The sequence below is a fragment of the Ranitomeya imitator genome, chromosome 3 (genome assembly GCF_032444005.1).
Source record: "Ranitomeya imitator isolate aRanImi1 chromosome 3, aRanImi1.pri, whole genome shotgun sequence".
Lineage (NCBI taxonomy): Eukaryota > Metazoa > Chordata > Amphibia > Anura > Dendrobatidae > Ranitomeya > Ranitomeya imitator.
The window spans coordinates 843,969,620-843,991,563 of NC_091284.1; the positions used below are offsets into that span (position 1 = coordinate 843,969,620).

The 21,944-nt window shown below is 46.7% G+C and overlaps 1 protein-coding gene across 1 annotated transcript in view; it reads right to left on the minus strand.

Annotated features, from left to right (window-relative positions):
- Positions 1 to 21,944, minus strand: part of LOC138671875 (FH2 domain-containing protein 1-like) — a 157,188-nt gene that overhangs the window by 27,000 nt on the left and 108,244 nt on the right. Inside the window, exons 3-6 of the mRNA XM_069760006.1 lie at positions 4,611 to 4,672; positions 4,346 to 4,448; positions 4,037 to 4,122; positions 3,163 to 3,263 (exon numbers count right to left, since the gene is read on the minus strand). Of these exons, the coding sequence (XP_069616107.1) occupies positions 3,163 to 3,263; positions 4,037 to 4,122; positions 4,346 to 4,448; positions 4,611 to 4,672 (352 nt within the window). The remainder of the gene's footprint in view (positions 1 to 3,162; positions 3,264 to 4,036; positions 4,123 to 4,345; positions 4,449 to 4,610; positions 4,673 to 21,944) is intronic.

Genomic DNA, 21,944 nt, shown 5'->3' on the forward strand with positions numbered 1-21,944 from the left:
CCTTATTTAGGGCGAAGCCAGGACATGTCGTACATGTATTTCTCCTTGAAAGCCTGAGAAATATGGGTTGTTGGAGACACTGCTCAGAAGAACAGCATACTTTGAGTAAAAAATTGATTGGAGAAGGTAAAACTTATAAGGAAGTGCAGATGGTGATCGGCCGTTCAGCTAAAATGATCTCCAATGCTTTATAATGGAAAGCCAAACCGGAGAGACGAGGAAGAAAACTGAAGACGACCATTCTAAGAGATGGAAGAATAGTCAAAATGGCAAAGGCTCAGCCAGTGATCGGCTCCAGGATGATCACAGACAGTCTCACGTTACCAATGATCGGCTCCAGGATGATCACAGTCTCACGTTACCAATGATCGGCTCCAGGATGATCACAGTCTCACGTTACCAATGGTCGGCTCCAGGATGATCACAGTCTCACGTTACCAATGATCGGCTCCAGGATGATCACAGTCTCACGTTACCAATGATCGGCTCCAGGATGATCACAGTCTCACGTTACCAATGATCGGCTACCAATGATCGGCTCCAGGATGATCACAGTCTCACGTTACCAATGATCAGCTCCAGGATGATCACAGTCTCACGTTACCAATGATCGGCTCCAGGATGATCACAGTCTCATGTTACCAGTGATCGGCTCCAGGATGATCACAGTCTCATGTTACCAATGATCGGCTCCAGGATGATCACAGACAGTCTCACGTTACCAATGATCGGCTCCAGGATGATCACAGACAGTTTCACGTTACCAATGATCGGCTCCAGGATGATCACAGTCTCACGTTACCAATGATCGGCTCCAGGATGATCACAGTCTCACATTACCAATGATCGGCTCCAGGATGATCACAGACAGTCTCACGTTACCAATGATCGGCTCCAGGATGATCACAGACAGTCTCACGTTACCAGTGATCGGCTCCATGATGATCACAGTCTCACGTCACCAATGATCGGCTCCAGGATGATCACAGTCAGTCTCACGTTACCAATGATCGGCTCCAGGATGATCACAGACAGTCTCACGTTACCAATGATCGGCTCCAGGATGATCACAGTCTCACGTTACCAATGATCGGCTCCAGGATGATCACAGTCTCATGTTACCAGTGATCGGCTCCAGGATGATCACAGTCTCATGTTACCAATGATCGGCTCCAGGATGATCACAGACAGTCTCATGTTACCAATGATCGGCTCCAGGATGATCACAGACAGTCTCACGTTACCAATGATCAGCTCCAGGATGATCACAGTCTCACGTTACCAATGATCGGCTCCAGGATGATCACAGACAGTCTCACGTTACCAATGGTTGGCTCCAGGATGATCACAGTCTCACGTTACCAATGATCGGCTCCAGGATGATCACAGTCTCATGTTACCAGTGATCGGCTCCAGGATGATCACAGTCTCATGTTACCAATGATCGGCTCCAGGATGATCACAGACAGTCTCATGTTACCAATGATCGGCTCCAGGATGATCACAGACAGTCTCACGTTACCAATGATCAGCTCCAGGATGATCACAGTCTCACGTTACCAATGATCGGCTCCAGGATGATCACAGTCTCACGTTACCAATGATCGGCTCCAGGATGATCACAGACAGTCTCACGTTACCAATGGTTGGCTCCAGGATGATCACAGTCTCACGTTACCAATGATCGGCTCCAGGATGATCACAGTCTCATGTTACCAGTGATCGGCTCCAGGATGATCACAGTCTCATGTTACCAATGATCGGCTCCAGGATGATCACAGTCTCATGTTACCAGTGATCGGCTCCAGGATGATCACAGTCTCATGTTACCAATGATCGGCTCCAGGATGATCACAGTCTCATGTTACCAGTGATCGGCTCCAGGATGATCACAGTCTCATGTTACCAATGATCGGCTCCAGGATGATCACAGTCTCATGATACCAATGATCGGCTCCAGGATGATCACAGTCTCACGTTACCAGTGATCGGCTCCATGATGATCACAGTCTCACGTCACCAATGATCGGCTCCAGGATGATCACAGTCAGTCTGACGTTACCAATGATCGGCTCCAGGATGATCACAGAGTCTCACGTTACCAATGATCGGCTCCAGGATGATCACAGTCAGTCTGACGTTACCAATTATCGGCTCTACGATTATCACAGACAGTCTCACGTTACCTGCGAGTACTGTGACAGGTAGAAGATGCCTGTGTGATGCTCATTTGTTACCAAGAAGCCCCCGCATTTCCCACTGTTAAAAAACAGACATGTACTGAAGCGGATACAATGTGCCAAAGAACACATCAACTGGCCTAAAGAGAAATGGAGAAACATTTTGTGACCTGCGGAAAGTAAAATTTTTCTTTTTGGGTCCAAATGCTGCAGACAGTTCAGACGACCCCCAAACTCTGCATTCATGCCACAGTACACTCTGAAGACAGTGAAGATATGATATATGATATGGGCATGGTTCTCTTACTATGGTGCCGGACCCATTCACCACATACTGGGGATCATGGACCAGTTTGCAGATATTATAATACTCAAAGACATCTTGTTACCTTACACAGAAGAGCATATGCCCTTGAAATGGGGGTTACTACAAGACAACAACCCTAAACACACCAGTAAACCATCAAAATCCTGATTCCAGTCCAACAAAATCGAGGTAATGGAGCGGCCAGACCGATCCCCGGAACTTAATCCCATAGAATACTTGTGGGGCGACATCAAAAATGCCATTTCTGAGACAAAGCCAACAAATGGCAAAAAACGTGGGATGAAGTCTGAGCATCCTGGGCTGGAATAACAGGTGACCGGGGCCAGAAGTTGGGTGACTATGCAACAAAGATGTGAAGCCGTTCTAAACAAAACAACTAAATAGGTTTGTGATTTTCAGGAATGATAAATCCTCATAAAGAATAGTAAAGACACATGCAGACACTGTTTATTAGAATGGACAATGTTCTGTAAAGCAGATAAAGATTATCTGCATTTCTTTTCATGTTGTGAATTCGAAAACAGCGTGCAATGTTCCCAATGCTGGCGATAAAGACCAGGGTAAAGATTGTGAGATAACTCATGTTTGTGAACACACGGCTATTATTGTGAACACTAGTGTAGAACAAATGGTCCAGAAGACCACAAACCTCACCGGTAGCAGCCGCCATCTGCACCTCCACTGCTTGCTTCAATGAATTCAGCTGTGGAAAGAATTCTTCCTTAAGGATCATTACTTGAAGCCTCCGATGGAAGCTAGAAATGAAAAATGAGGGTCAGTGAGCTAGTGAGCCGGAGGGCCCAGAGAGGAGGAGAGGGTGGGGACCGGCGGGCCCAGAGAGAGGAATTGAAGGTGGGGGCAGGCGGGCCCAGAGAAGAGGCAAGGGTAGGGGCTGGTGGGCCCAGATAGACAGGGGTGGGGGCCAGTGGCCCTAGACAGAGGAAGCGAGGGCGGGGGCCAGTGGGCCCAGAGAGAGGAAGTGAAGGCAGGGGCAGGCGGGCCCAGAGAAAGGAAGCGAGGGTGGGGGCAGGCGGTCTCAGAGAGGAACTGAGGGCCAGGCAGGCCCAGAAAGAGGAAGCGAGAGAAGGGGCCGGTGAGCCCAGAGAAAAGAAGCGAGGGTGGGGGCAGGCGGTCCCAGAGAGGAACTGAGGGCCAGGCGGGCCAAGAAAGAGGAAGCGAGAGAAGGGGCCGGCGAGCCCAGAGAAAAGAAGCGAGGGTGGGGGCAGGCGGTCCCAGAGAGGAACTGAGGGCCAGGCGGGCCAAGAAAGAGGAAGCGAGAGAAGGGGCCGGCGAGCCCAGAGAAAAGAAGCGAGGGTGGGGGCAGGCGGGCCCAGAGAGGAGGCGAGGGCAGGGGCTGGCAGGCCCAGAGAGGAGAATTAGTAATGAGAGAGATGAGAGGAGATTAGAGATGGGAGTGGAAAGTAAATAAAGGTCAATGTGTGACTAAGTGATGGGCTGAAGAGGACATTGGGTTTGTGGGCAGAGAGGACATGGGGTCAGTAAGAGGATAACTGTCGTCTAATTTCACCTGTGAATTTCAACCAACATCACCATAAAAAGTTCTGGATCAGACAAGCGGCTTCTGTCTCCTTTAAAGGCTCGAAGTCTCTTCACCTGTATCACAAATAAAAAAAATAGAGGACATCATGCTATACGGCAGCTGAGGCCATCACACTATACTCCAAGGGATGCAGCTGAGGCCATCATACTGTGCTCGAGGGGAGGCAATATGTGGATGGTCTTGTATGAAGGGCAGGTGTGAGGTCTGCTGGGAACTGTTCTTATAGGTGATGACCTCAGGTTATGGAGAAGCTCTCTGTACAGCTCATCCACTTACCTCATTTTTTTCTGGGAGAAGTCGCAACAGTTCCCCCAACTTTTCTGCCCCAAAGTTCGATCCCACTCCTTGCTTTATGTCTGCAACCATCATCGGCACAGGTCTGAGGAGACAATGATGGAGAAGGTTCAGAATGGTTAAGGCCCCCACCTTAGCCATATTCCCTCACACCCCCAGTCATGTGACCACCCCCTTCCCAGCCACGCGCCCTTAGTCATGCAATCCCCCCCTTCCTGGCCACGCTCCCATGGTCCCCCGGCCTTACCTCTTGAACTGCTTCAAGAAGATGCCGAGATTCATGCTTCGCTTAGAATCCAGCAGAGACGTCTACAGGAAGAAAAATGAAGACATGAAAGGCATAACACAGATACAGCACCAGGAAAAGCGGAGGACAGGCCTTCATGGTTTGTGGGGTTCTGATTTTATGTAATCCATTAGATGGTCACAGTGTGCTGTAATCCAGATCCTCGTGGCCACAGCGACAATCGGAATATTCGCTAACATTCACAGAAATTAGTTTCTTGGAGTTTTCCATCCATGGAGCTGCAGGAGGTCCTGTGTGAGTGGTGAGCTGTCATTATCCACACTGATATGGGATACATACACCTAAGTTTTGGGTATGCATGGGTTACATACGTTTACGTATTAGATATATCCGCTTACACATAGTGTGATGATGCAGCGCCCCAGGGTCCTGGTCGTTGCAGTAATATCATTCTCCTCTAGGGGGGGGGGGGGAGTGATGTTATGTCTGAAGGCAATAAAGGAGATCACTTTACCAGGTATCACAAACTATGCAACACACTTCACACTCCAGTCCACCAGGGGGAGCTATGTTCCTTTTTATTAGGGCACTCATCACAATTAGGTAAAACTGGTGGTCTGGATAGGAAGTTAGTCAGAAGCTGGCTGGGCTTCGCTCAGTGAGTTCCTGTCAGGCAGACAAAGGGGAAGGAGGAACATCGAGCAGTGTTGACAGAGTGGTCCCTGACAGGAGTGGGATCCTGTCAGAAGCCTAGACAGAAAACAATGGAGCTGCGCCTGCCCGATGTGCGGCAGCATTTTAAGAAAGACACGAACAGCGAATTGTATTGTAGAGGGTGAGAAACTAAATCATAGCAAAAGGAGAGGAAACCAGAAGGAGTTCTGCCCTGTACAGGCTGCCTCCTTCTGAGGCGCAGGATCCGGTAGCCGGAACATCGAGGGAGCAACAGTCTCTATGCCTTGCTCCAGAGACCAGCAAGACCGCTAATTCCATGTTACCTGCCCGACCTATACCTAGGAGGCACGGTGGCAACTTGTGGGGGCTGGGGCGTGCTAGAGTCCCTGTAAAAAGCCTCAGGCCACCAGTCATACGGGTTTGTTCCTATCCATCTGGGGGACAGAGAGAAAGACATAACATCTAGAACACCAACAACAGTTGTGAGGACCTTATGAGAAGCTCAGCAGTAAGGTACTACAACATCCAGGTGCTAGAGGAAGGCTACTGATTTCCACCTGGATAAGGGGACTCTGGATTTGCCTTCAGACCGGCCGGACTCTGCCTGCCCTGTTATCTGGTGCTCTGGACTGTGGATGCTGAAGCCTTCAGTAAAGGTGAAGAGACTGCAACCTTGTGTCTTCGTTCTTCACTGCACCTCACACCATCCATCATCTACACTACTGGGAAGCCCTGGGGACACACTTTACCTGTGGGAAGGTATACCATCTAGCTTCCATAACATCACCCCAGCGGATCCCTAAGCAGCGTCGGTCACCATGACCGAATACCACAGGTGGCGTCACGAACATTTCCCCATTAAAGACCTTTCCCCCCTTTTACATCGGACGTCCCTAGGGCCACGGACCGGGTTAGCCACTGTGACATCCCCCTTGAGAACTGAAGGACCTGGTACCGAGTAACCCACTGCCCTACGGGGGCGTTCCAATGACAGCATTTTATCTTAATTCACCAGATGTCTATTTTCAGCAAGCCAGAAAGAATAGTCTTATCTATATGCTGTCTTATGAATTTATGTTTTTTTTCCTTCAGTTAGGCAAGAGTCTGAAATCTTGACTCTTCTTTCATGCAGGGTGCAATGATGTTTGCTGATATGTTGATTACATATTGTCCAGGCCAGCTAGTTTCTGGACTTGCAAAACAGAGGAGGAAAAACTATGCAAATAGATTACATCATCAAACAATGCGAGTTGGTCTCATCTCCATTTTTCTCCTTTACCTGTGAATGCTGGTAAAGGACAGTTAACTATGAAAAGAGGTTATATGCCTCTGTAACATGAGAGATATAACTCCAGACAACCAGGAGATACAGAGGTTAAAAGAACCAGAGTCTATCTACAGTACAGCAGCCAAGACATCATGGCTCCACCACGAGGGACACAGATTTGTCATTCTCCAGGATGCCAGCTTAGGGGACCATATCCCCGGATGGAAGAATGCAGATCTGCTCCATTGGTCATCACTGACCCATAGATACATTTGTGAAAGCTAGGAATGGGACCCACCGGTCACTTGGCTCCATTAAGATGTTCGTAGAAGCCCTGTTGTGACCTTCTGGTCAACTGGCCTTGTACCTGAATAGACTCATCTTCCTAAACTTATTGCTTTCTCTCTGTGCATGCCAAAGGTGGGATAGCCGGCCCTGGAAGCTGAAGCCAGATGGTGACCCTCCGGTTAACTGACTTTATACCTAAATGGACTGTCACCTTCCTAAGCTTGTCAATACCATCTCTCTGTGCATCAGTCAGCAGAAGAGTGAGACTCTGTAAATTTTCACCCATCTTGGGTATTTTGCTGGGACTGTTTTGTGTTTTTTGCCAGTTTGTGGTTTAATAAAATATTGCCACTGTTTAACACTGTGTTATCTTGTTGTCTGAGTAACGTTACGCCTACAGTGGGACTATCCCTTGTTCATGCGGCTTCAGCTAGAGGACCAAAGCACCCGCTGACCCCCTAGTCTCCACACATGGGACGGAGGCCTCGTCTACATTTTACACGGGACAGAAGCCTCGCCTAAGTTTTACACGTGATGGAGGCCACACCTAAGTTTTAAATGGGACGGAGGCCACACCTACGTTTTACAAGGGATGGAGGCCACGCCTACATTTTACACGGGACGGAGGCCTGTCCTACTGTGAGGGAAGAAGTAAATGTCTCTTCTCTTCTGAAATGTGTCCCCACCCCTGGGATTCCACGGGATTGTTTTCTTTTAATTAAAATGCCAGGAAGAAGCTCTTTGAAGCTCTTAACAGAAGGGTGTGAACTCTTCTACAGCTACAGCAAACTGAACTCTTGTCTGTGTCATGAACCTGGCGTGTTTGGTTGCCCCCAGTTCTTCATCAGGGTTTATTATATTCCGCTTCCCAGTTCCGGTTTGGAACTTGCAGCTCTCTGGCACCCCCCTTACCCTCAGGCCAGTCAGGGAACTGCACCTAGGATAATTAGTCAACAGGAAGGCTGCCTTGCTATGTACTGGCTATTTGGCACCCTGCAGTGAGGGCGATATAACTACTCCTGCTTAGGCAGGAAATACAATTATCAAATGCCGTCCGTCGCTGACAGTCTCCCCCCATAAAAAAAAAAAATCAGGACATTTTGCTGCCACCAGCTCCTATTTCTTAAGATTAATAACAGGTCAGGAGCCAACCCAATCAGTAGTGATGACTTAGTTCAGAGGACATTGGGGTACGTTTTAGAGCAAGGAAAACGAAACTAGTAAATATATCTTTTACTCCAAAAAAGATTAGGCAGTGTTTACAAAAGTATATAAAAAGATGTTATAAAAAATGAGTCAATCATAGTATGTACAGGCAATTACAAATAAAAAGGGATTAAAGATGAAAAACATTTAGTTATCTCAGACAACGGTAAGCCATGTGGTGGAGGGGAGGAGGAGAGACATCCCCATGTAGGTGTGCTGCCTACCTGGCGCACGAGTCCGACACATCGCTGATCGGGTGGACAGATTACTGGGAGGGGCTGGTGAGGACCCAGCGGTCATGGTGCACATTGGCACTAATGACAAAGTTAGAGGTAGGTGGAAGGTCCTTAAAGATGATTTCAGGGAATTAGGCTGCAAGCTGAAAGCAAGGACCTCCAACGTGGTATTTTCCGAAATACTGCCGGTACCACGTGCCACGCCAGAGAGGCAATGGGAGATTAGGGAGGTTAATAAGTGGCTCAAGAATTGGTGTAGGAAAGAGGGGTTTGGGTTCCTGCAGAACTGGGCCGACTTCTCAGTTGGCTACAGGCTCTACGCTAGGGACGGGCTGCACCTCAATGGGGAGGGTGCAGCTGTGCTGGGGGAGAGAATGGCTAGAAGGTTGGAGGAGTGTTTAAACTAGGGATTGGGGGGGAGGGTATTCATTTTATAGGAGGGGAAGATAGTGCAGACAGAGACCTGGGCACAAATAAGGAAGTTGGGGGTGGCGGTGGCATGGGGGGTGGGGTCAGAACAGTTAATAATTTAAGAAATAGAAGTACAGAGAGGAACATAAAGTGCATGTATACTAATGCCAGAAGCCTCGCCAACAAAATGGACGAATTTGAACTAATGTTGTTGGAGCATAATTATGACATGGTGGGGATATCTGAAACGTGGCTGGATGAGAGCCATGACTGGGCTGTTAACTTGCAGGGCTATAGCCTGTTCAGAAATGAATGACCGTACAGATAAGCGAGGGGGAGGGGTGTGTCTATATGTAAAATCGTCCTTAAAACCCATCCTGCGCGATAATATAGGTGAATTTAATGAAAATGTAGAATCCCTGTGGGTGGAGATAAGGGGAGGGGGAAAAAATAATAAATTACTGATAGGGGTTTGTTATAAATCTCCAAAAATAATGGAAGCAATGGAGAATATCCTCGTAAAGCAAATAGATGAAGCTGCGACTCAAGGAGAAGTCATTATTATGGGGGACTTCAACTACCCTGAAATAGATTGGGGAACAGAAACCTGCAGTTCCAGCAAAGGTGATCGGGGTCTGACAACTATGAGAGACAGTTACCTTTCACAACTGGTTCAGGACCCAACAAGAAGGGGGGCACTGCTAGACCTAATATTAACCAACAGGCCAGACCGCATAGCAAATATAAGGGTTGGGGGTCACTTGGGGAATAGCGATCACAAAATAATAAGTTTTCATGTCTCCTTTAATAAGATGTGTAGTAGAGGGGTTACAAGGACACTAAACTTCAGGAGGGCAAATTTCCAACGGATGAGAGAGGATCTTGGTGCAATTAACTGGGACGATATCCTGAGACACAAAAATACACAAAGAAAATGGGAGACATTTATTAGCATCCTGGATAGGACCTGTGCACAGTATATACCGTATGGAAATAAACATACTAAAAATAGGAGGAAACCAATATGGCTAAATAGAGCTGTAAGGGGCGCAATAAGGGACAAAAAGAAAGCATTTAGAGAATTAAAGGAAGTAGGTAGTGAGGAGGCATTAAATAAATACAAAAAATTAAATAAATTCTGTAAAAAGCAAATCAAGGCAGCAAAGATTGAGACAGAGAGACTCATTGCCAGAGAGAGTAAAAATAATCCTAAAATATTCTTTAACTACATAAATAGTAAGAAACTAAAAAATGATAGTGTTGGCGCCCTTAAAAATAGTCTGGGTGAAATGGTGGATGAGGATGAGGAAAAAGCCAATATGCTAAATGACTTTTTTTCCATCAGTATTTACACAAGAATATCCCATGGCAGACAAAATGTCTAGTGATAAAAATTCCCAATTAAATGTCACCGGCTTAACCCAGCAGGAAGTGCGGCGGCGTCTAAAAATCACTAAAATTGACAAATCTCCGGGCCCGGATGGGATCCACCCTCGAGTACTGCAGGAATTAAGTACAGTCATTGATAGACCATTATTTTTAATCTTTAAAGACTCCATAATAACAGGGTCTGTGCCACAGGACTGGCGTATAGCAAATGTGGGGCCAATATTCAAAAAGGGAACAAAAACTGAACTCGGAAATTATAGGCCAGTAAGCTTAACCTCTACAGTGGGTAAAATCCTAGAGGGCATTCTAAGGGATGCTATACTGGAGTATCTGAAGAGGAATAACCTCATGACCCAGTATCAGCACGGGTTTACTAGGGACCGTTCATGTCAGACTAATTTGATCAGTTTCTATGAAGAGGTAAGTTCCGGACTGGACCAAGGGAACCCAGTGGATGTAGTGTATATGGACTTTTCAAAAGCTTTTGATACGGTGCCACACAAAAGGTTGATACATAAAATTAGAATAATGGGGATAGGGGAAAATATGTGCAAGTGGGTTGAGAGCTGGCTCAGGGATAGGAAACAAAGGGTGGTTATTAATGGAGCACACTCGGACTGGGTAGCGGTTAGCAGTGGGGTACCACAGGGGTCAGTATTGGGCCTTCTTTTTAACATATTTATTACTGACCTTGTAGGGGGCATTCAGAGTAGAATTTCAATATTTGCAGATGACACTAAACTCTGCAGGGTAATCAATACAGAGGAGGACAATTTTATATTACAGGATGATTTATGTAAACTAGAAGCTTGGGCTGATAAATGGCAAATGAGCTTTAATGGGGATAAATGTAAGGTCATGCACTTGGGTAGAAGTAATAAGATGTATAATTATGTGCTTAAAGGGACTCTGTCACCTGAATTTGGCAGGACTGGTTTTGAGTCATATGGGCGGAGTTTTCGGGTGTTTGATTCACCCTTTCCTTACCTGCTGGCTGCATGCTGGCTGCAATATTGGATTGAAGTTCTTTCTCTGTCCTCCATAGTACACGCCTGCGCAAAGCAATCTTGCCTTGTGCAGGCATGTACTATGGAGGACAGACAATGAACTTCAATCCAATATTGCAGCAAGCATGCAGCCAGCGGGTAAGGAAAGGGTGAATCAAACACCCGAAAACTCCGCCCATATGACCCAAAACCAGTCCCGCCAAATTCAGGTGACAGGTTCCCTTTAATTCTAAAACTCTGGGCAAAACCGTCAATGAAAAAGACCTGGGAGTATGGGTGGATGACAAACTTTTATATTCAGTGGCCAGTGTCAGGCAGCTGCTACAAAGGCAAATAAAATAATGGGATGCAGTAAAAGAGGCATAGATGCTCATGAGGAGAACATAATTTTACCTCTATACAAGTCACTAGTTCGACCACACTTAGAATACTGTGCACAGTTCTGGTCTCCGGTGTATAAGAAAGACATAGCTGAACTGGAGCGGGTGCAGAGAAGAGCGACCGAGGTTATTAGAGGACTGGGGGGTCTGCAATACCAAGATAGGTTATTACACTGGGGGCTATTTAGTTTGGAAAAACGAAGGCTAAGGGGTGATCTTATGTTAATGTATAAATATATGAGGGGACAGTACAAAGACCTTTCTGATGATCTTTTTAATCATAGACCTGAAACAGGGACAAGGGGGCATCCTCTGCGTTTGGAGGAAAATAGGTTTAAGCATAATAACAGACGCGGATTCTTTACTGTAAGAGCAGTGAGACTATGGAACTCTCTGCCGTATGATGTTGTAATGAGTGATTCATTACTTACATTTAAGAGGGGGCTGGATACCTTTCTGGAAAAGTATAATGTTACAGGGTATATACACTAGATTCCTTGATAGGGCGTTGATCCAGGGAACTAGTCTGATTGCCATATGTGGAGTCGGGAAGGAATTTTTTTCCCCAAGGTGGAGCTTACTCTTTGCCACATGGTTTTTTTTTGCCTTCCTCTGGATCAACATGTTAGGGCATGTTAGGTTAGGCTATGGGTTGGACTAGATGGACTTAAAGTCTTCCTTCAACCTTATTATTAACTATGTAACTATGTATCAGGACAGCCTCTGTTAGCTGACTTCCTGGGCAAAGACTCTCTCCTAAAATGAGGTTGAATTTCTTATACCCTCTGCTCGTGACATCACTGAGGGGCTGGATACGCCCCTCCTAGGAAAGTTATGAAAAACCTACTAACCTAAACATAACTCAGGGTGGGAACCTCGTATAGCGACGACGGGACTATCATCATTCTGAGCATGAGATTGATGTTAATTTAATGACTTGGCTATGTGCCTTGGGTAAGCAGTAATACATTTCTCAGATTCTGCTGGAGCTTCAAAAACGCACGGGAGGGTAGTTCACCGATGCAAATGCTAAAAATGTAAGTTTCACACCTATATCAATAATCGGTCCCATTATATGTAAATTTACAGGAACAAAGATTACCCCCCACCGACCATGTGCTTTTACACAAGGCTAAGTGGGGCTGCTCACAACACATTCTTGAGGGAGGAGAACAGGAGTATAGGATTACACAAGCAGGCAGAGAGAGGAGGGATGAGGGGGATCACAGCTGCAGCCTGGGTGCAGGTCATTTGCAAACTAAAAAGATGTAGCAGAGCTAGGTGTGCTAGTAAAGTAATGGAAAGTTCTAGAAGGGTACTTTGAATATGAGCATATTCATAATATCATTACAGTCTGACTGAAGCACATGGAGACACCGTGGCACAACAAGTCAAAGCAAGGCTGAGGTAATGAATCTGGAAAATGACCTATAATAACAAAATGCAATATCAGACTAGCCGAGCACAAAAGTTTGGACACACCTTCTCATTTAAAAAAAAATTCTGTATTTTCATGACTATGAAAATTGTACATTCAGACTGAAGGCATCAAAAGTGTGAATTAACACATGTGGAATTATATATGGATCGCCCCCAGTAGGGCAGTGGGGAACTCGGTACCGGGCCCTTTGGTTCTCAAGGGGGATGTCACGGTGGCTGACCCGGTCCGTGGCCCTAGGGGCGTCTGTTGAAAAATTGGGGAAAGGTCTTTAAAAGGGATAGTGTTCGTGACGCCACCTGTGGTATTCGGTCAGGGTGACCGACGCTGCTTGGGGGTCCACTGGGGTGATGTTATGGCAGCTAGATGGTATACCTTCCCACAGGTGAAGTGTGTCCCCAGGGCTTCCCAGTGTGTAGATAGTGAATGGTGTGAGGCGCAGTGAACAACGAGGACACAATGGGTGCAGTCTCTTTACCTTTACTGAAGGCTCCAGCATCCACAGTCCAGAGCACCAGATCACAGGGCAGGCAGAGTCCGGCCGGTCTGAAGGCAAATCCAGAGTCCCCTTATCCTGGTGGAAATCAGTAGCCTTCCTCTAGCGCCTGGGCGTTGTAGTTCCTCCCTGTTGAACTTCTCGGTGAGGTCCTCACAACTATTGTAGATGTCAAGTCTCTTTCTCTCTGTCCCCCTGACGGATAGGACAAATCCGTATGACTGGTGGCCTGAGGCTTTTTATAGGGACCCTAGAGACGCCCCGGCCCCCAGAAATTGCCACCCTGCCTCCTGGGTATATGGTCGGGCAAGCCAACTGTTGTGAATTCCGCTCTTGGGCTCCCTCCGGTGGTTGTAAGTGGCACTTTTGTGAGTTCTGCTCTTGGGCTCCCTCTTGTGGTTTCAAGTGGTATGGCTGCTCCTTGGAGTTAGCTGTCTGCAGCTGCTTCCACTGATCGTCTTTTCTGCTCGGCTATTTATGCCTGGCTCGGTCCTTCAGCCAATGCCACTTGTAAATGGTTCCTGGTTGGATTCACATCTCTTTGGATTTCCCTGTTATCCTGACCAGTTCAGCAAAGCTAAGTTTTTGCTTGCTCTTTTCTGTTCACAGATTGTGGACTTATCCGTTCTGTGCTTTCTATGTTTGTCCAGCTTATCAGTATGAATTAATTCTGTCTTGCTGGAAGCTCTGGGAAGCAGATTTACCCTCCACACCTTTAGTCAGATGTGGAGATTTTTAGTAAACTCTGCGTGGATTTTTGTAGTGTTTTATACTGACCGCACAGTATTCCATCCTGTCCTATCTATCCAGGTAGACTGGCCTCCTGTGCTCATCCTGGTTTCATTCTGTGTATGTCTTTTCCCCAGGGCCGGCTCCAGGTTTTTGAGGGCCCCGGGCGAAAGAGTCTCAGTGGGCCCCCCCTTTTACACATACCCCGATTCATGATCGCATATAAACACAGCCATGTAGTATATAACACTGCCCACGTAGTATATAGCAGCCCATGTAGTATATAGCAGCGCAGCCCACGTAGTATATAGCAGCGCAGCCCACGTAGTATATAGCAGCGCAGGCAACGTAGTATATAGCAGCGCAGCCCATGTAGTATATAGCAGCGCAGCCCACGTAGTATATAGCAGCGCAGCCCACGTACTACGGTCACTCTGGAAGATTCCCTCGTCGTCCTCTTCTCCTCCTGCTTGGCGCTGCGGCTGCCGGTCCGGATCTGTCCTAGTCTCCTCCTGGCTGACTGTGCTGGATCATGATCTGGAGGATGGTGGACCGTGGACGCAGCCTCAGCCTGGACGGTGGACGTCCACTCCAACTTGCTCAACTCCGAACCGCAGCTCTCTATGTCTCTCCTCTCCGCCCGCCGACCGGATGTAAGGAGGAGAGATGACCCACACCCAGCGTCGCGCGACCCGGAACCGGAAGAAGTGTCTTCTCCAATGGTGAGGCCAGGGCCGGGCGGCGGTGACGTATTGCAGGCAGCTGCTATTGAAATGGTCTCAGTGACTCACTCAGTCCTCAGAGTCAGAGACACAGCAGCTGACTGTGCCCCGCCCGGCGGCCGGCCCCCTGCAGCCAAGGCGAAGGCGCCGCCTGCGGCGGCGCCGGGGGACGTGGTCGCGTCGCGTTGTCGGGATCATGTAGATGTAGTGACTGTCACTGAGTGACGCGCGCTGGCGGCTGACCAATGGGCGGGCGGCGGCCGGCGGGCCCCCCGTCTTGCCAGGGCCCCGGCATTTGCCCGGGTGCGCCGGGTGCTGACGCCGGCCCTGCTTTTCCCTCTCCACTCACAGTCATTACTTGTGGGGGGCTAATCTATCCTTTGGGGATTTTCTCTGAGGCAAGATAGTTTTCCTGCTTCTATCTTTAGGGGTAGTTAGCTCTTAGGCTGTGACGAGATGCCTAGGGAGAGTTAGGAGCATCCCACGGCTACTTCTAGTGTTGTGTTGAGCTTAGGGACTGCGGTCAGTACAGTTACCACTTCCTTCAGAGCTCGTTCCATGTTGCTCCTAAACCACCGCATCATAACAGCCAACGTGGAATCAACTGTCCTGCCAGTCTCTGAAGTAAAGCATAGAGATCCTTACTCCCTCGGTGTTCTGGCTACCGTTTACTGCGCTTCAGAAGGAGGAAGCCTGCTTCTAGCTGGTCTCCCTCTGATATTCCTCTCCTTTTGCTATGACTTCGTTTTTCACTCACTGCAACACGATTCCTTTCAATGTCTCTTTCTTTGGATGCTGCCGCACGTGGGGCAGGCGCAGCTCCGTGAACCCTCGTTCTCCCACAGACCTCCGTCTGCTCTCCTCGTTCTGACTTTCTGTCCAGACTCCCAGTTTTACCTAATTGTGAAGAGTGCCCTAATAGATAGAAGCATGGCTCCCCCTGGCGGCCTGGAGTGTGGAGTGTGTTTTGTGGTTGTGATACCTGGACAGAAGATCTCCTTCATTGCCCTCAGACGTAACATCACTCCCCCTGGTGGAAGAATAACATTACTGCAACGACCAGGACTCTGGGGCGCTGCATATACTTAACAAAAAACTGTGAAACAACTGAAAATATGTGCTATATTCTAGGTTCTTCAAAGTAGCCACCTTTTGCTTTGATGACTACTTTGCACACTCTTGGCATTCTCTTGATGAGCTTCAAGAGGTAGTCACCAGGAATGGTCTTCCAACAATCTTGAAGGTGTTCTAAGGGTATGTGCACACATTGCGGATTCTCTGCGGATCCACAGCATTTTTTGAGGTGCAGGAACGCTGCAGATCTGCAATTGATTTACAGTATAATATAAATCAATGAGAAAAAAAAATGCTGTGCACACTTTGCGGAAAATCCGCTGCGGAAACGCTGCGGTTTAAAAGAAGCAGCATGTCACTTTTTTTGTGAATCTGCAGCATTTTTGTACTCATTCCATTATAGAAAACTGCAGGGGTAAAAAACGCAGCAAATCCTCAAGAAAACCGCAGCAAAAAACGCACAATAAACGCTGCAGAACCGCACAAAAAATGTGTTGCAGCTGCGTTTTCTGCCAGGAGAGGCAGAATCTGCACCAGAAATTCCTAAGGCTAATCCGCAATGTGTGCACAGAGCCTAAGAGATGCTTAGCACTTGTTGGCCCTTTTGCCTTCACTCTGCGGTCCAGCTCACCCCAAACCATCTCGATTGGGTTCAGGTCTGGTGACTGTGGAGGCCGGGTCATCTGGTGTAGCCCCCCATCACTCTCCTTCTTGGTCAAATAGCCCTTACACAGCCTGGAGGTGTGTTTGGGGTCATTGTCCTGTTGAAAAATAAATGATGGTCCAACTAAATGCAAACCGTTTTCGCCTGTCAATCAGGCTGGTCTGGTCAAAAGGGCATGGTGACGGCGCTGTTTCTCCCCCACATCTTGCTTATCTTCCCGTTGGTGGCGTAGTGCTTCTCGCTATTCAGCGGTTTATCAGTGGGGGCGGCCATCTTCCTGAGGCTGCGCGTGCGCAGATGGAGTGCTCTGCTTCCCGGGGCTTCAGGAAAATGGCCGCGGGATGCCGCGCGTGCGCAGATGGAGATCGCGGCGGCCATTTTCCTAAAGCCAAGTTAGATAGCACTCTCCCTCTTTCTCCCCTCGTCCTCTCTTTTCCAGGACGTCATTCACACAACGCATCATCTGTGAACAATTGGTCTTCTAACAAGTACTGTGCGCACGTGTGAGCAAGTTTTGCAGGGCATTCGCACTAATAACCTTATTGGACTTCCTCGCTTAATTGTCTTGTTTGCTTCCACATTTCCTTGCTGGACTGGTTCACATTAGCGGTCACGCCCGCTACTCTGTTTGCTGTGATTTTCTATATAGAGCTGAGGACCTCGTTACAATTGCAGAAATATCTGTTAGTTTTTTTTTTTAGTAAATACATCTTTTGTTGCAACTTTGCTCTCAGACTGGCTATATCCCATGCCATCAGATTCCGTAGTACCCATCTAATTATTATACAGAGGTGACTCTTGGTCTTCCTTTCCTGGGGCGTCCTCATGTGAGCCAGTTTCTTTGTAGCGCTTGATGGTTTTTGCCACAACACTTGGGGACACTTTCAAAGTTTTCCCAATTTTTCAGCCTGACTGACCTTCATTTCTCAAAGTAATGATGGCCACTTGTTTTTCTTTACTTAGAATTTGTATTATGGCAAGAAAAAAGCAGCTAACAGTCTATTCAGTAGGACTATCACCTGTGTATCCACCAGACTTCTGCTCAACACAACTGATGGTCCCAACCCCATTTATAAGGCAAGAAATCCCACTTATTAAACCTGACAGGGCACACCTGTGAAGTGAAAACCATTCCCGGTGACTACCTCTTGAAGCTCATCAAGAGAATGCCAAGAGTGTGCAAAGCAGTCATCAAAGCAAAAGGTGGCTACTTTGAAGAACCTAGAATATACAGTCATGGCCAAAAGTATTGACACCCCTGCAATTCTGTCAGATAATACTCAGTTTCTTCCTGAAAATGATTGCAATCACAAATTCTTTGTTATTATTATCTTCATTTAATTTGTCTTAAATGAAAAAGCACAAAAGAGAATGAAGCAAAAAGCAAAACATTGATCATTTCACACAAAACTCCAAAAATGGGCCAGACAAAAGTATTGGCACCCTCAGCCTAATACTTGGTTGCACAACCTTTAGCCAAAATAACTGCGACCAACCGCTTCCGGTGACCATCAATGAGTTTCTTACAATGCTCTGCTGGAATTTTAGACCATTCTTCTTTGGCAAACTGCTCCAGGTCCCTGATATTTGAAGGGTGCCTTCTCCAAACTGCCATTTTTAGATCTCTCCACAGGTGTTCTATGGGATTCAGGTGTGGACTCATTGCTGCCACCTTAGAAGTCTCCAGTAGGGTTGAGCGAAACGGGTCGTTCATTTTCAAAAGTCGCCGACTTTTGGCACAGTCGGGTTTCATGAAACCCGATCCGACACCTGTGCGGGGTCGGCCATGCGGTACGCGACTTTCGCGCCAAAGTCGCGTTTCAATTACGCGAAAAGCGCCATTTCTCAGCCAATGAAGGTGGACGCAGAGTGTGGGCAGCGTGATGACATAGGTCCTGGTCCCCACCATCTTAGAGAAGGGCATTGCAGTGATTGGCTTGCTGTCTGCGGCGTCACAGGGGCTATAAAGGGGCGTTCCCGCCGACCGCCATGTTACTGCTGCTGATCTGAGCTTAGGGAGAGGTTGCTGCCGCTTCGTCAGAAGCAGGGATAGCGTTAGGCAGGGTCCATTAACCACCAAACCGCTTGTGCCGTAGCGATTTCCACTGCCCAACACCACCTTCGGTGTGCAGGGACAGTGGAAGCTACATATTTTTCCCCTCAGCGCTGTAGCTCATTGGGCTGCCCTAGAAGGCTCCCTGATAGCTGCATTGCTGTGTGTACGCCGCTGTGCAAACCAACTGCTTTTTTCAAAGCACAAATCCTCTTGTTCCTTCCTTTCTGCACAGCTATCTTGTTTGTTTGTCCACACTTTTTATTTAATTTGTGCATCAGTCCACTCCTTATTGCTGCCTGCCATACCTGGCTGAGATTACTGCAGGGAGATAGTAATTGTAGGACAGTCCCTGTTTTTTTTTTTTTTTTGTGGGAGATTAAGATTGACATTTCTGCTAGAGTGCCATCCCTGTCTGTGCCATCTCTCACTCAGTGGGCCATAGAAAGCCTATTTATTTTTTTGCTTGATTTGGGTTATAAAATCTACCTGAAAAAAATCACTACATCAATCAGTGGGAGAAAAATATTGGCCTCAGGGCTTGTGTGCCACTCCTGACTCCTGTGTGCATCATCACTCACTCAGTGGGCCCTAGAAAGCCTATTTTTTTTTTTTTTTGCTTTATTTGGGTTCTAAATTCTACCTGAAAAAAATCAATAAATCAATCAGTGGGAGATTAATATTGGCCTTTGGGCTTGTGTGCCAGTCCTAAGCGTGCCATCTCTCTCTCAGATAGTGGGCCATAGAAAGCCTATTTATTTTTTTTTTTTTTAATGGGTTTATAAATTTTCCCTGGGAAAAAAAAAAAAAGTGGGAGATTAATATTGGCCTCTGGGCTTGTGTGCCAGTCCTGAGCGTGCCATCTCTCTCACAAATAGTGGCCCATAGAAAGCCTATTTATTTTTTTTTGGTTTTATAAATTCTCCCTTAAAAAAAAAGGGAGATTAATATTGGCCTTTGGGCTTGTGTGCCAGTCCTAAGCGTGCCATCTCTCTCTGTCTCTCAGATAGTGGGCCATAGAAAGCCTATTTATTATTTTTTTTATTGGGTTTATAAATTTTCCCTGGAACAAAAAAAAAAAAGTGGGAGATAAATATTGGCCTCTGGGCTTGTGTGCCACTCCTGACTCCTGTGTGCGTCATCTCTCACTCAGTGGGCCATAGAAAGCCTTTTTTTGTTTTATTTGGTTTCTAAATTCTTCCTCAAAAAATCATTTTATTCTATTATTTTTTTTTCCTAAAGTCTCCCTTAAAAAAAAAAAAAAATCAAATCAGTGGGAGATTAATATTTACATTTGTGCTTCAGTGACAGTCCTGCATGTGTGGCATCTCTCTCATTTGTTGCCACCAACAACAGAGTGTGTAACATTGTGCCTGATTTTCGTTGTGGTCTCTGTCACGATATGGTATGAAATATCATAAGTAGTTCTCTAGCCTGTGTGGGCTAAGCCCCCCTTCTTGGAGCAACAGTTTGTAGCTGCAAATTCCTGGCTTTCCTTCTCTGAGAGTATGGGGGAAGAGAGGTTTTATTGCTCTGGGGTCGTAAATTCCAGGCTCAGAGGAAAGTCCCTCACCCCTCCCACATTCTCTAGTTCAAACTGGAAAAGTGGCTCCAAGATTCAGGAAAGATTCTTTGTTTAGTTTTTGTTAGATATTAGGCAAACGATTTAAGCTAGAAATACGAAAATATATATTTTTATTCTCACTCGGTGTATCTACACAACCCGCGAAACACGAGCTTCTAACTCCATCTGGTAAAGAAGTAGGGATTTCTCTGGAAATATGTATCCCAGATAGGACATATTTGATCTCATTAGAATGCTCACGTTAATCTGAGATGAATGAGGAGTTTGGTCTGACTCTGACATGACCCCTACGTCACGGATTGAGGTGACTTTAGGCCAACAGACGGCTATCACATGTGCAGGGGGCTTATCTTAGTTATCCCTCCACTCCACGATGTGATGAAAAAAACCACACACAAGGCTATTGACCTCTTAGTTTACAGCAGGGGCTTATTCTAGGTATCCCACTGCTTTTCTATATACCACGAACTGCAGGGATTTATGTATATCCCGCTTACAGTTCCACTTAACACTTGCAGCTCTCTGGCGCCCTTACTCTCAGGTCAGATTAGGTACTGCACCCTGGGTAATTAGTCGCCAGAAAGGCTGCCTGCTATGTACTGGCTATTGGGCACGCTGCAGCGACGCGATAACTACTCCCACTCAGGCAGGAACAATAATTATTAACGTCGCAGCCGCTACAACATAACCCAAAAGTCTGCACACTTCTCGCTGCCACCAGCTTCGATTAAACGGGTCCGAAGCTAACCCAACACAACAGTAACAGTAGCGTATTTCACTTCAGAAGACAGGGTAAGTTTAGAGCATGGATGAACGAACTAATATATAATAGTATATTCCATTGAAATTAATTAGGCAGTGCTTTATGAAAAAATAGTTTATAAAGAAGTTACAAATGAGACAATTGCCAATAGGTACAAGGGTAATTATAACATAAAGGGAATAAATGAGAAAAAGCAACACTTACATGTTCAAAGCATGACAGGCAACCAGGCTAGGGCAGTTTCCATATATCCCAGTCCATGGGATGCTGCTGGCTTCAGGAGAGGACAAGAAGTCAGGAAGAAATCTAGCAGAGACACAGCTGGGGATGTGTGCAGCCAGTTATACTTTCAAGGCTGTGCCATCACAGAAAGGCTGGCTTATCCAGACCCTCCATTCTCTACATTCTGCCTAAACTTTAAACTATTCTCTCTGATTTCTATAACTTCACTACAAAACATGTCAGAGTCAGACCAAACTCCTCATTCATCTCAGATTAACGTGAGCATTCTAATGAGATCAAATATGTCCTATCTGGGATACATATTTCCAGAGAAATCCCTACTTCTTTACCAGATGGAGTTAGAAGCTCGTGTTTCGCGGGTTGTGTAGATACACCGAGTGAGAATAAAAATATATATTTTCGTATTTCTAGCTTAAATCGTTTGCCTAATATCTAAAAAAAACTAAACAAAGAATCTTTCCTGAATCTTGGAGCCACTTTTCCAGTTTGAACTAGAGAATGTGGGAGGGGTGAGGGACTTTCCTCTGAGCCTGGAATTTACGACCCCAGAGCAATAAAACCTCTCTTCCCCCATACTCTCAGAGAAGGAAAGCCAGGAATTTGCAGCTACAAACTGTTGCTCCAAGAAGGGGGGCTTAGCCCACACAGGCTAGAGAACTACTTATGATATTTCATACCATATCGTGACAGTCTCACTCACCTGTAAAG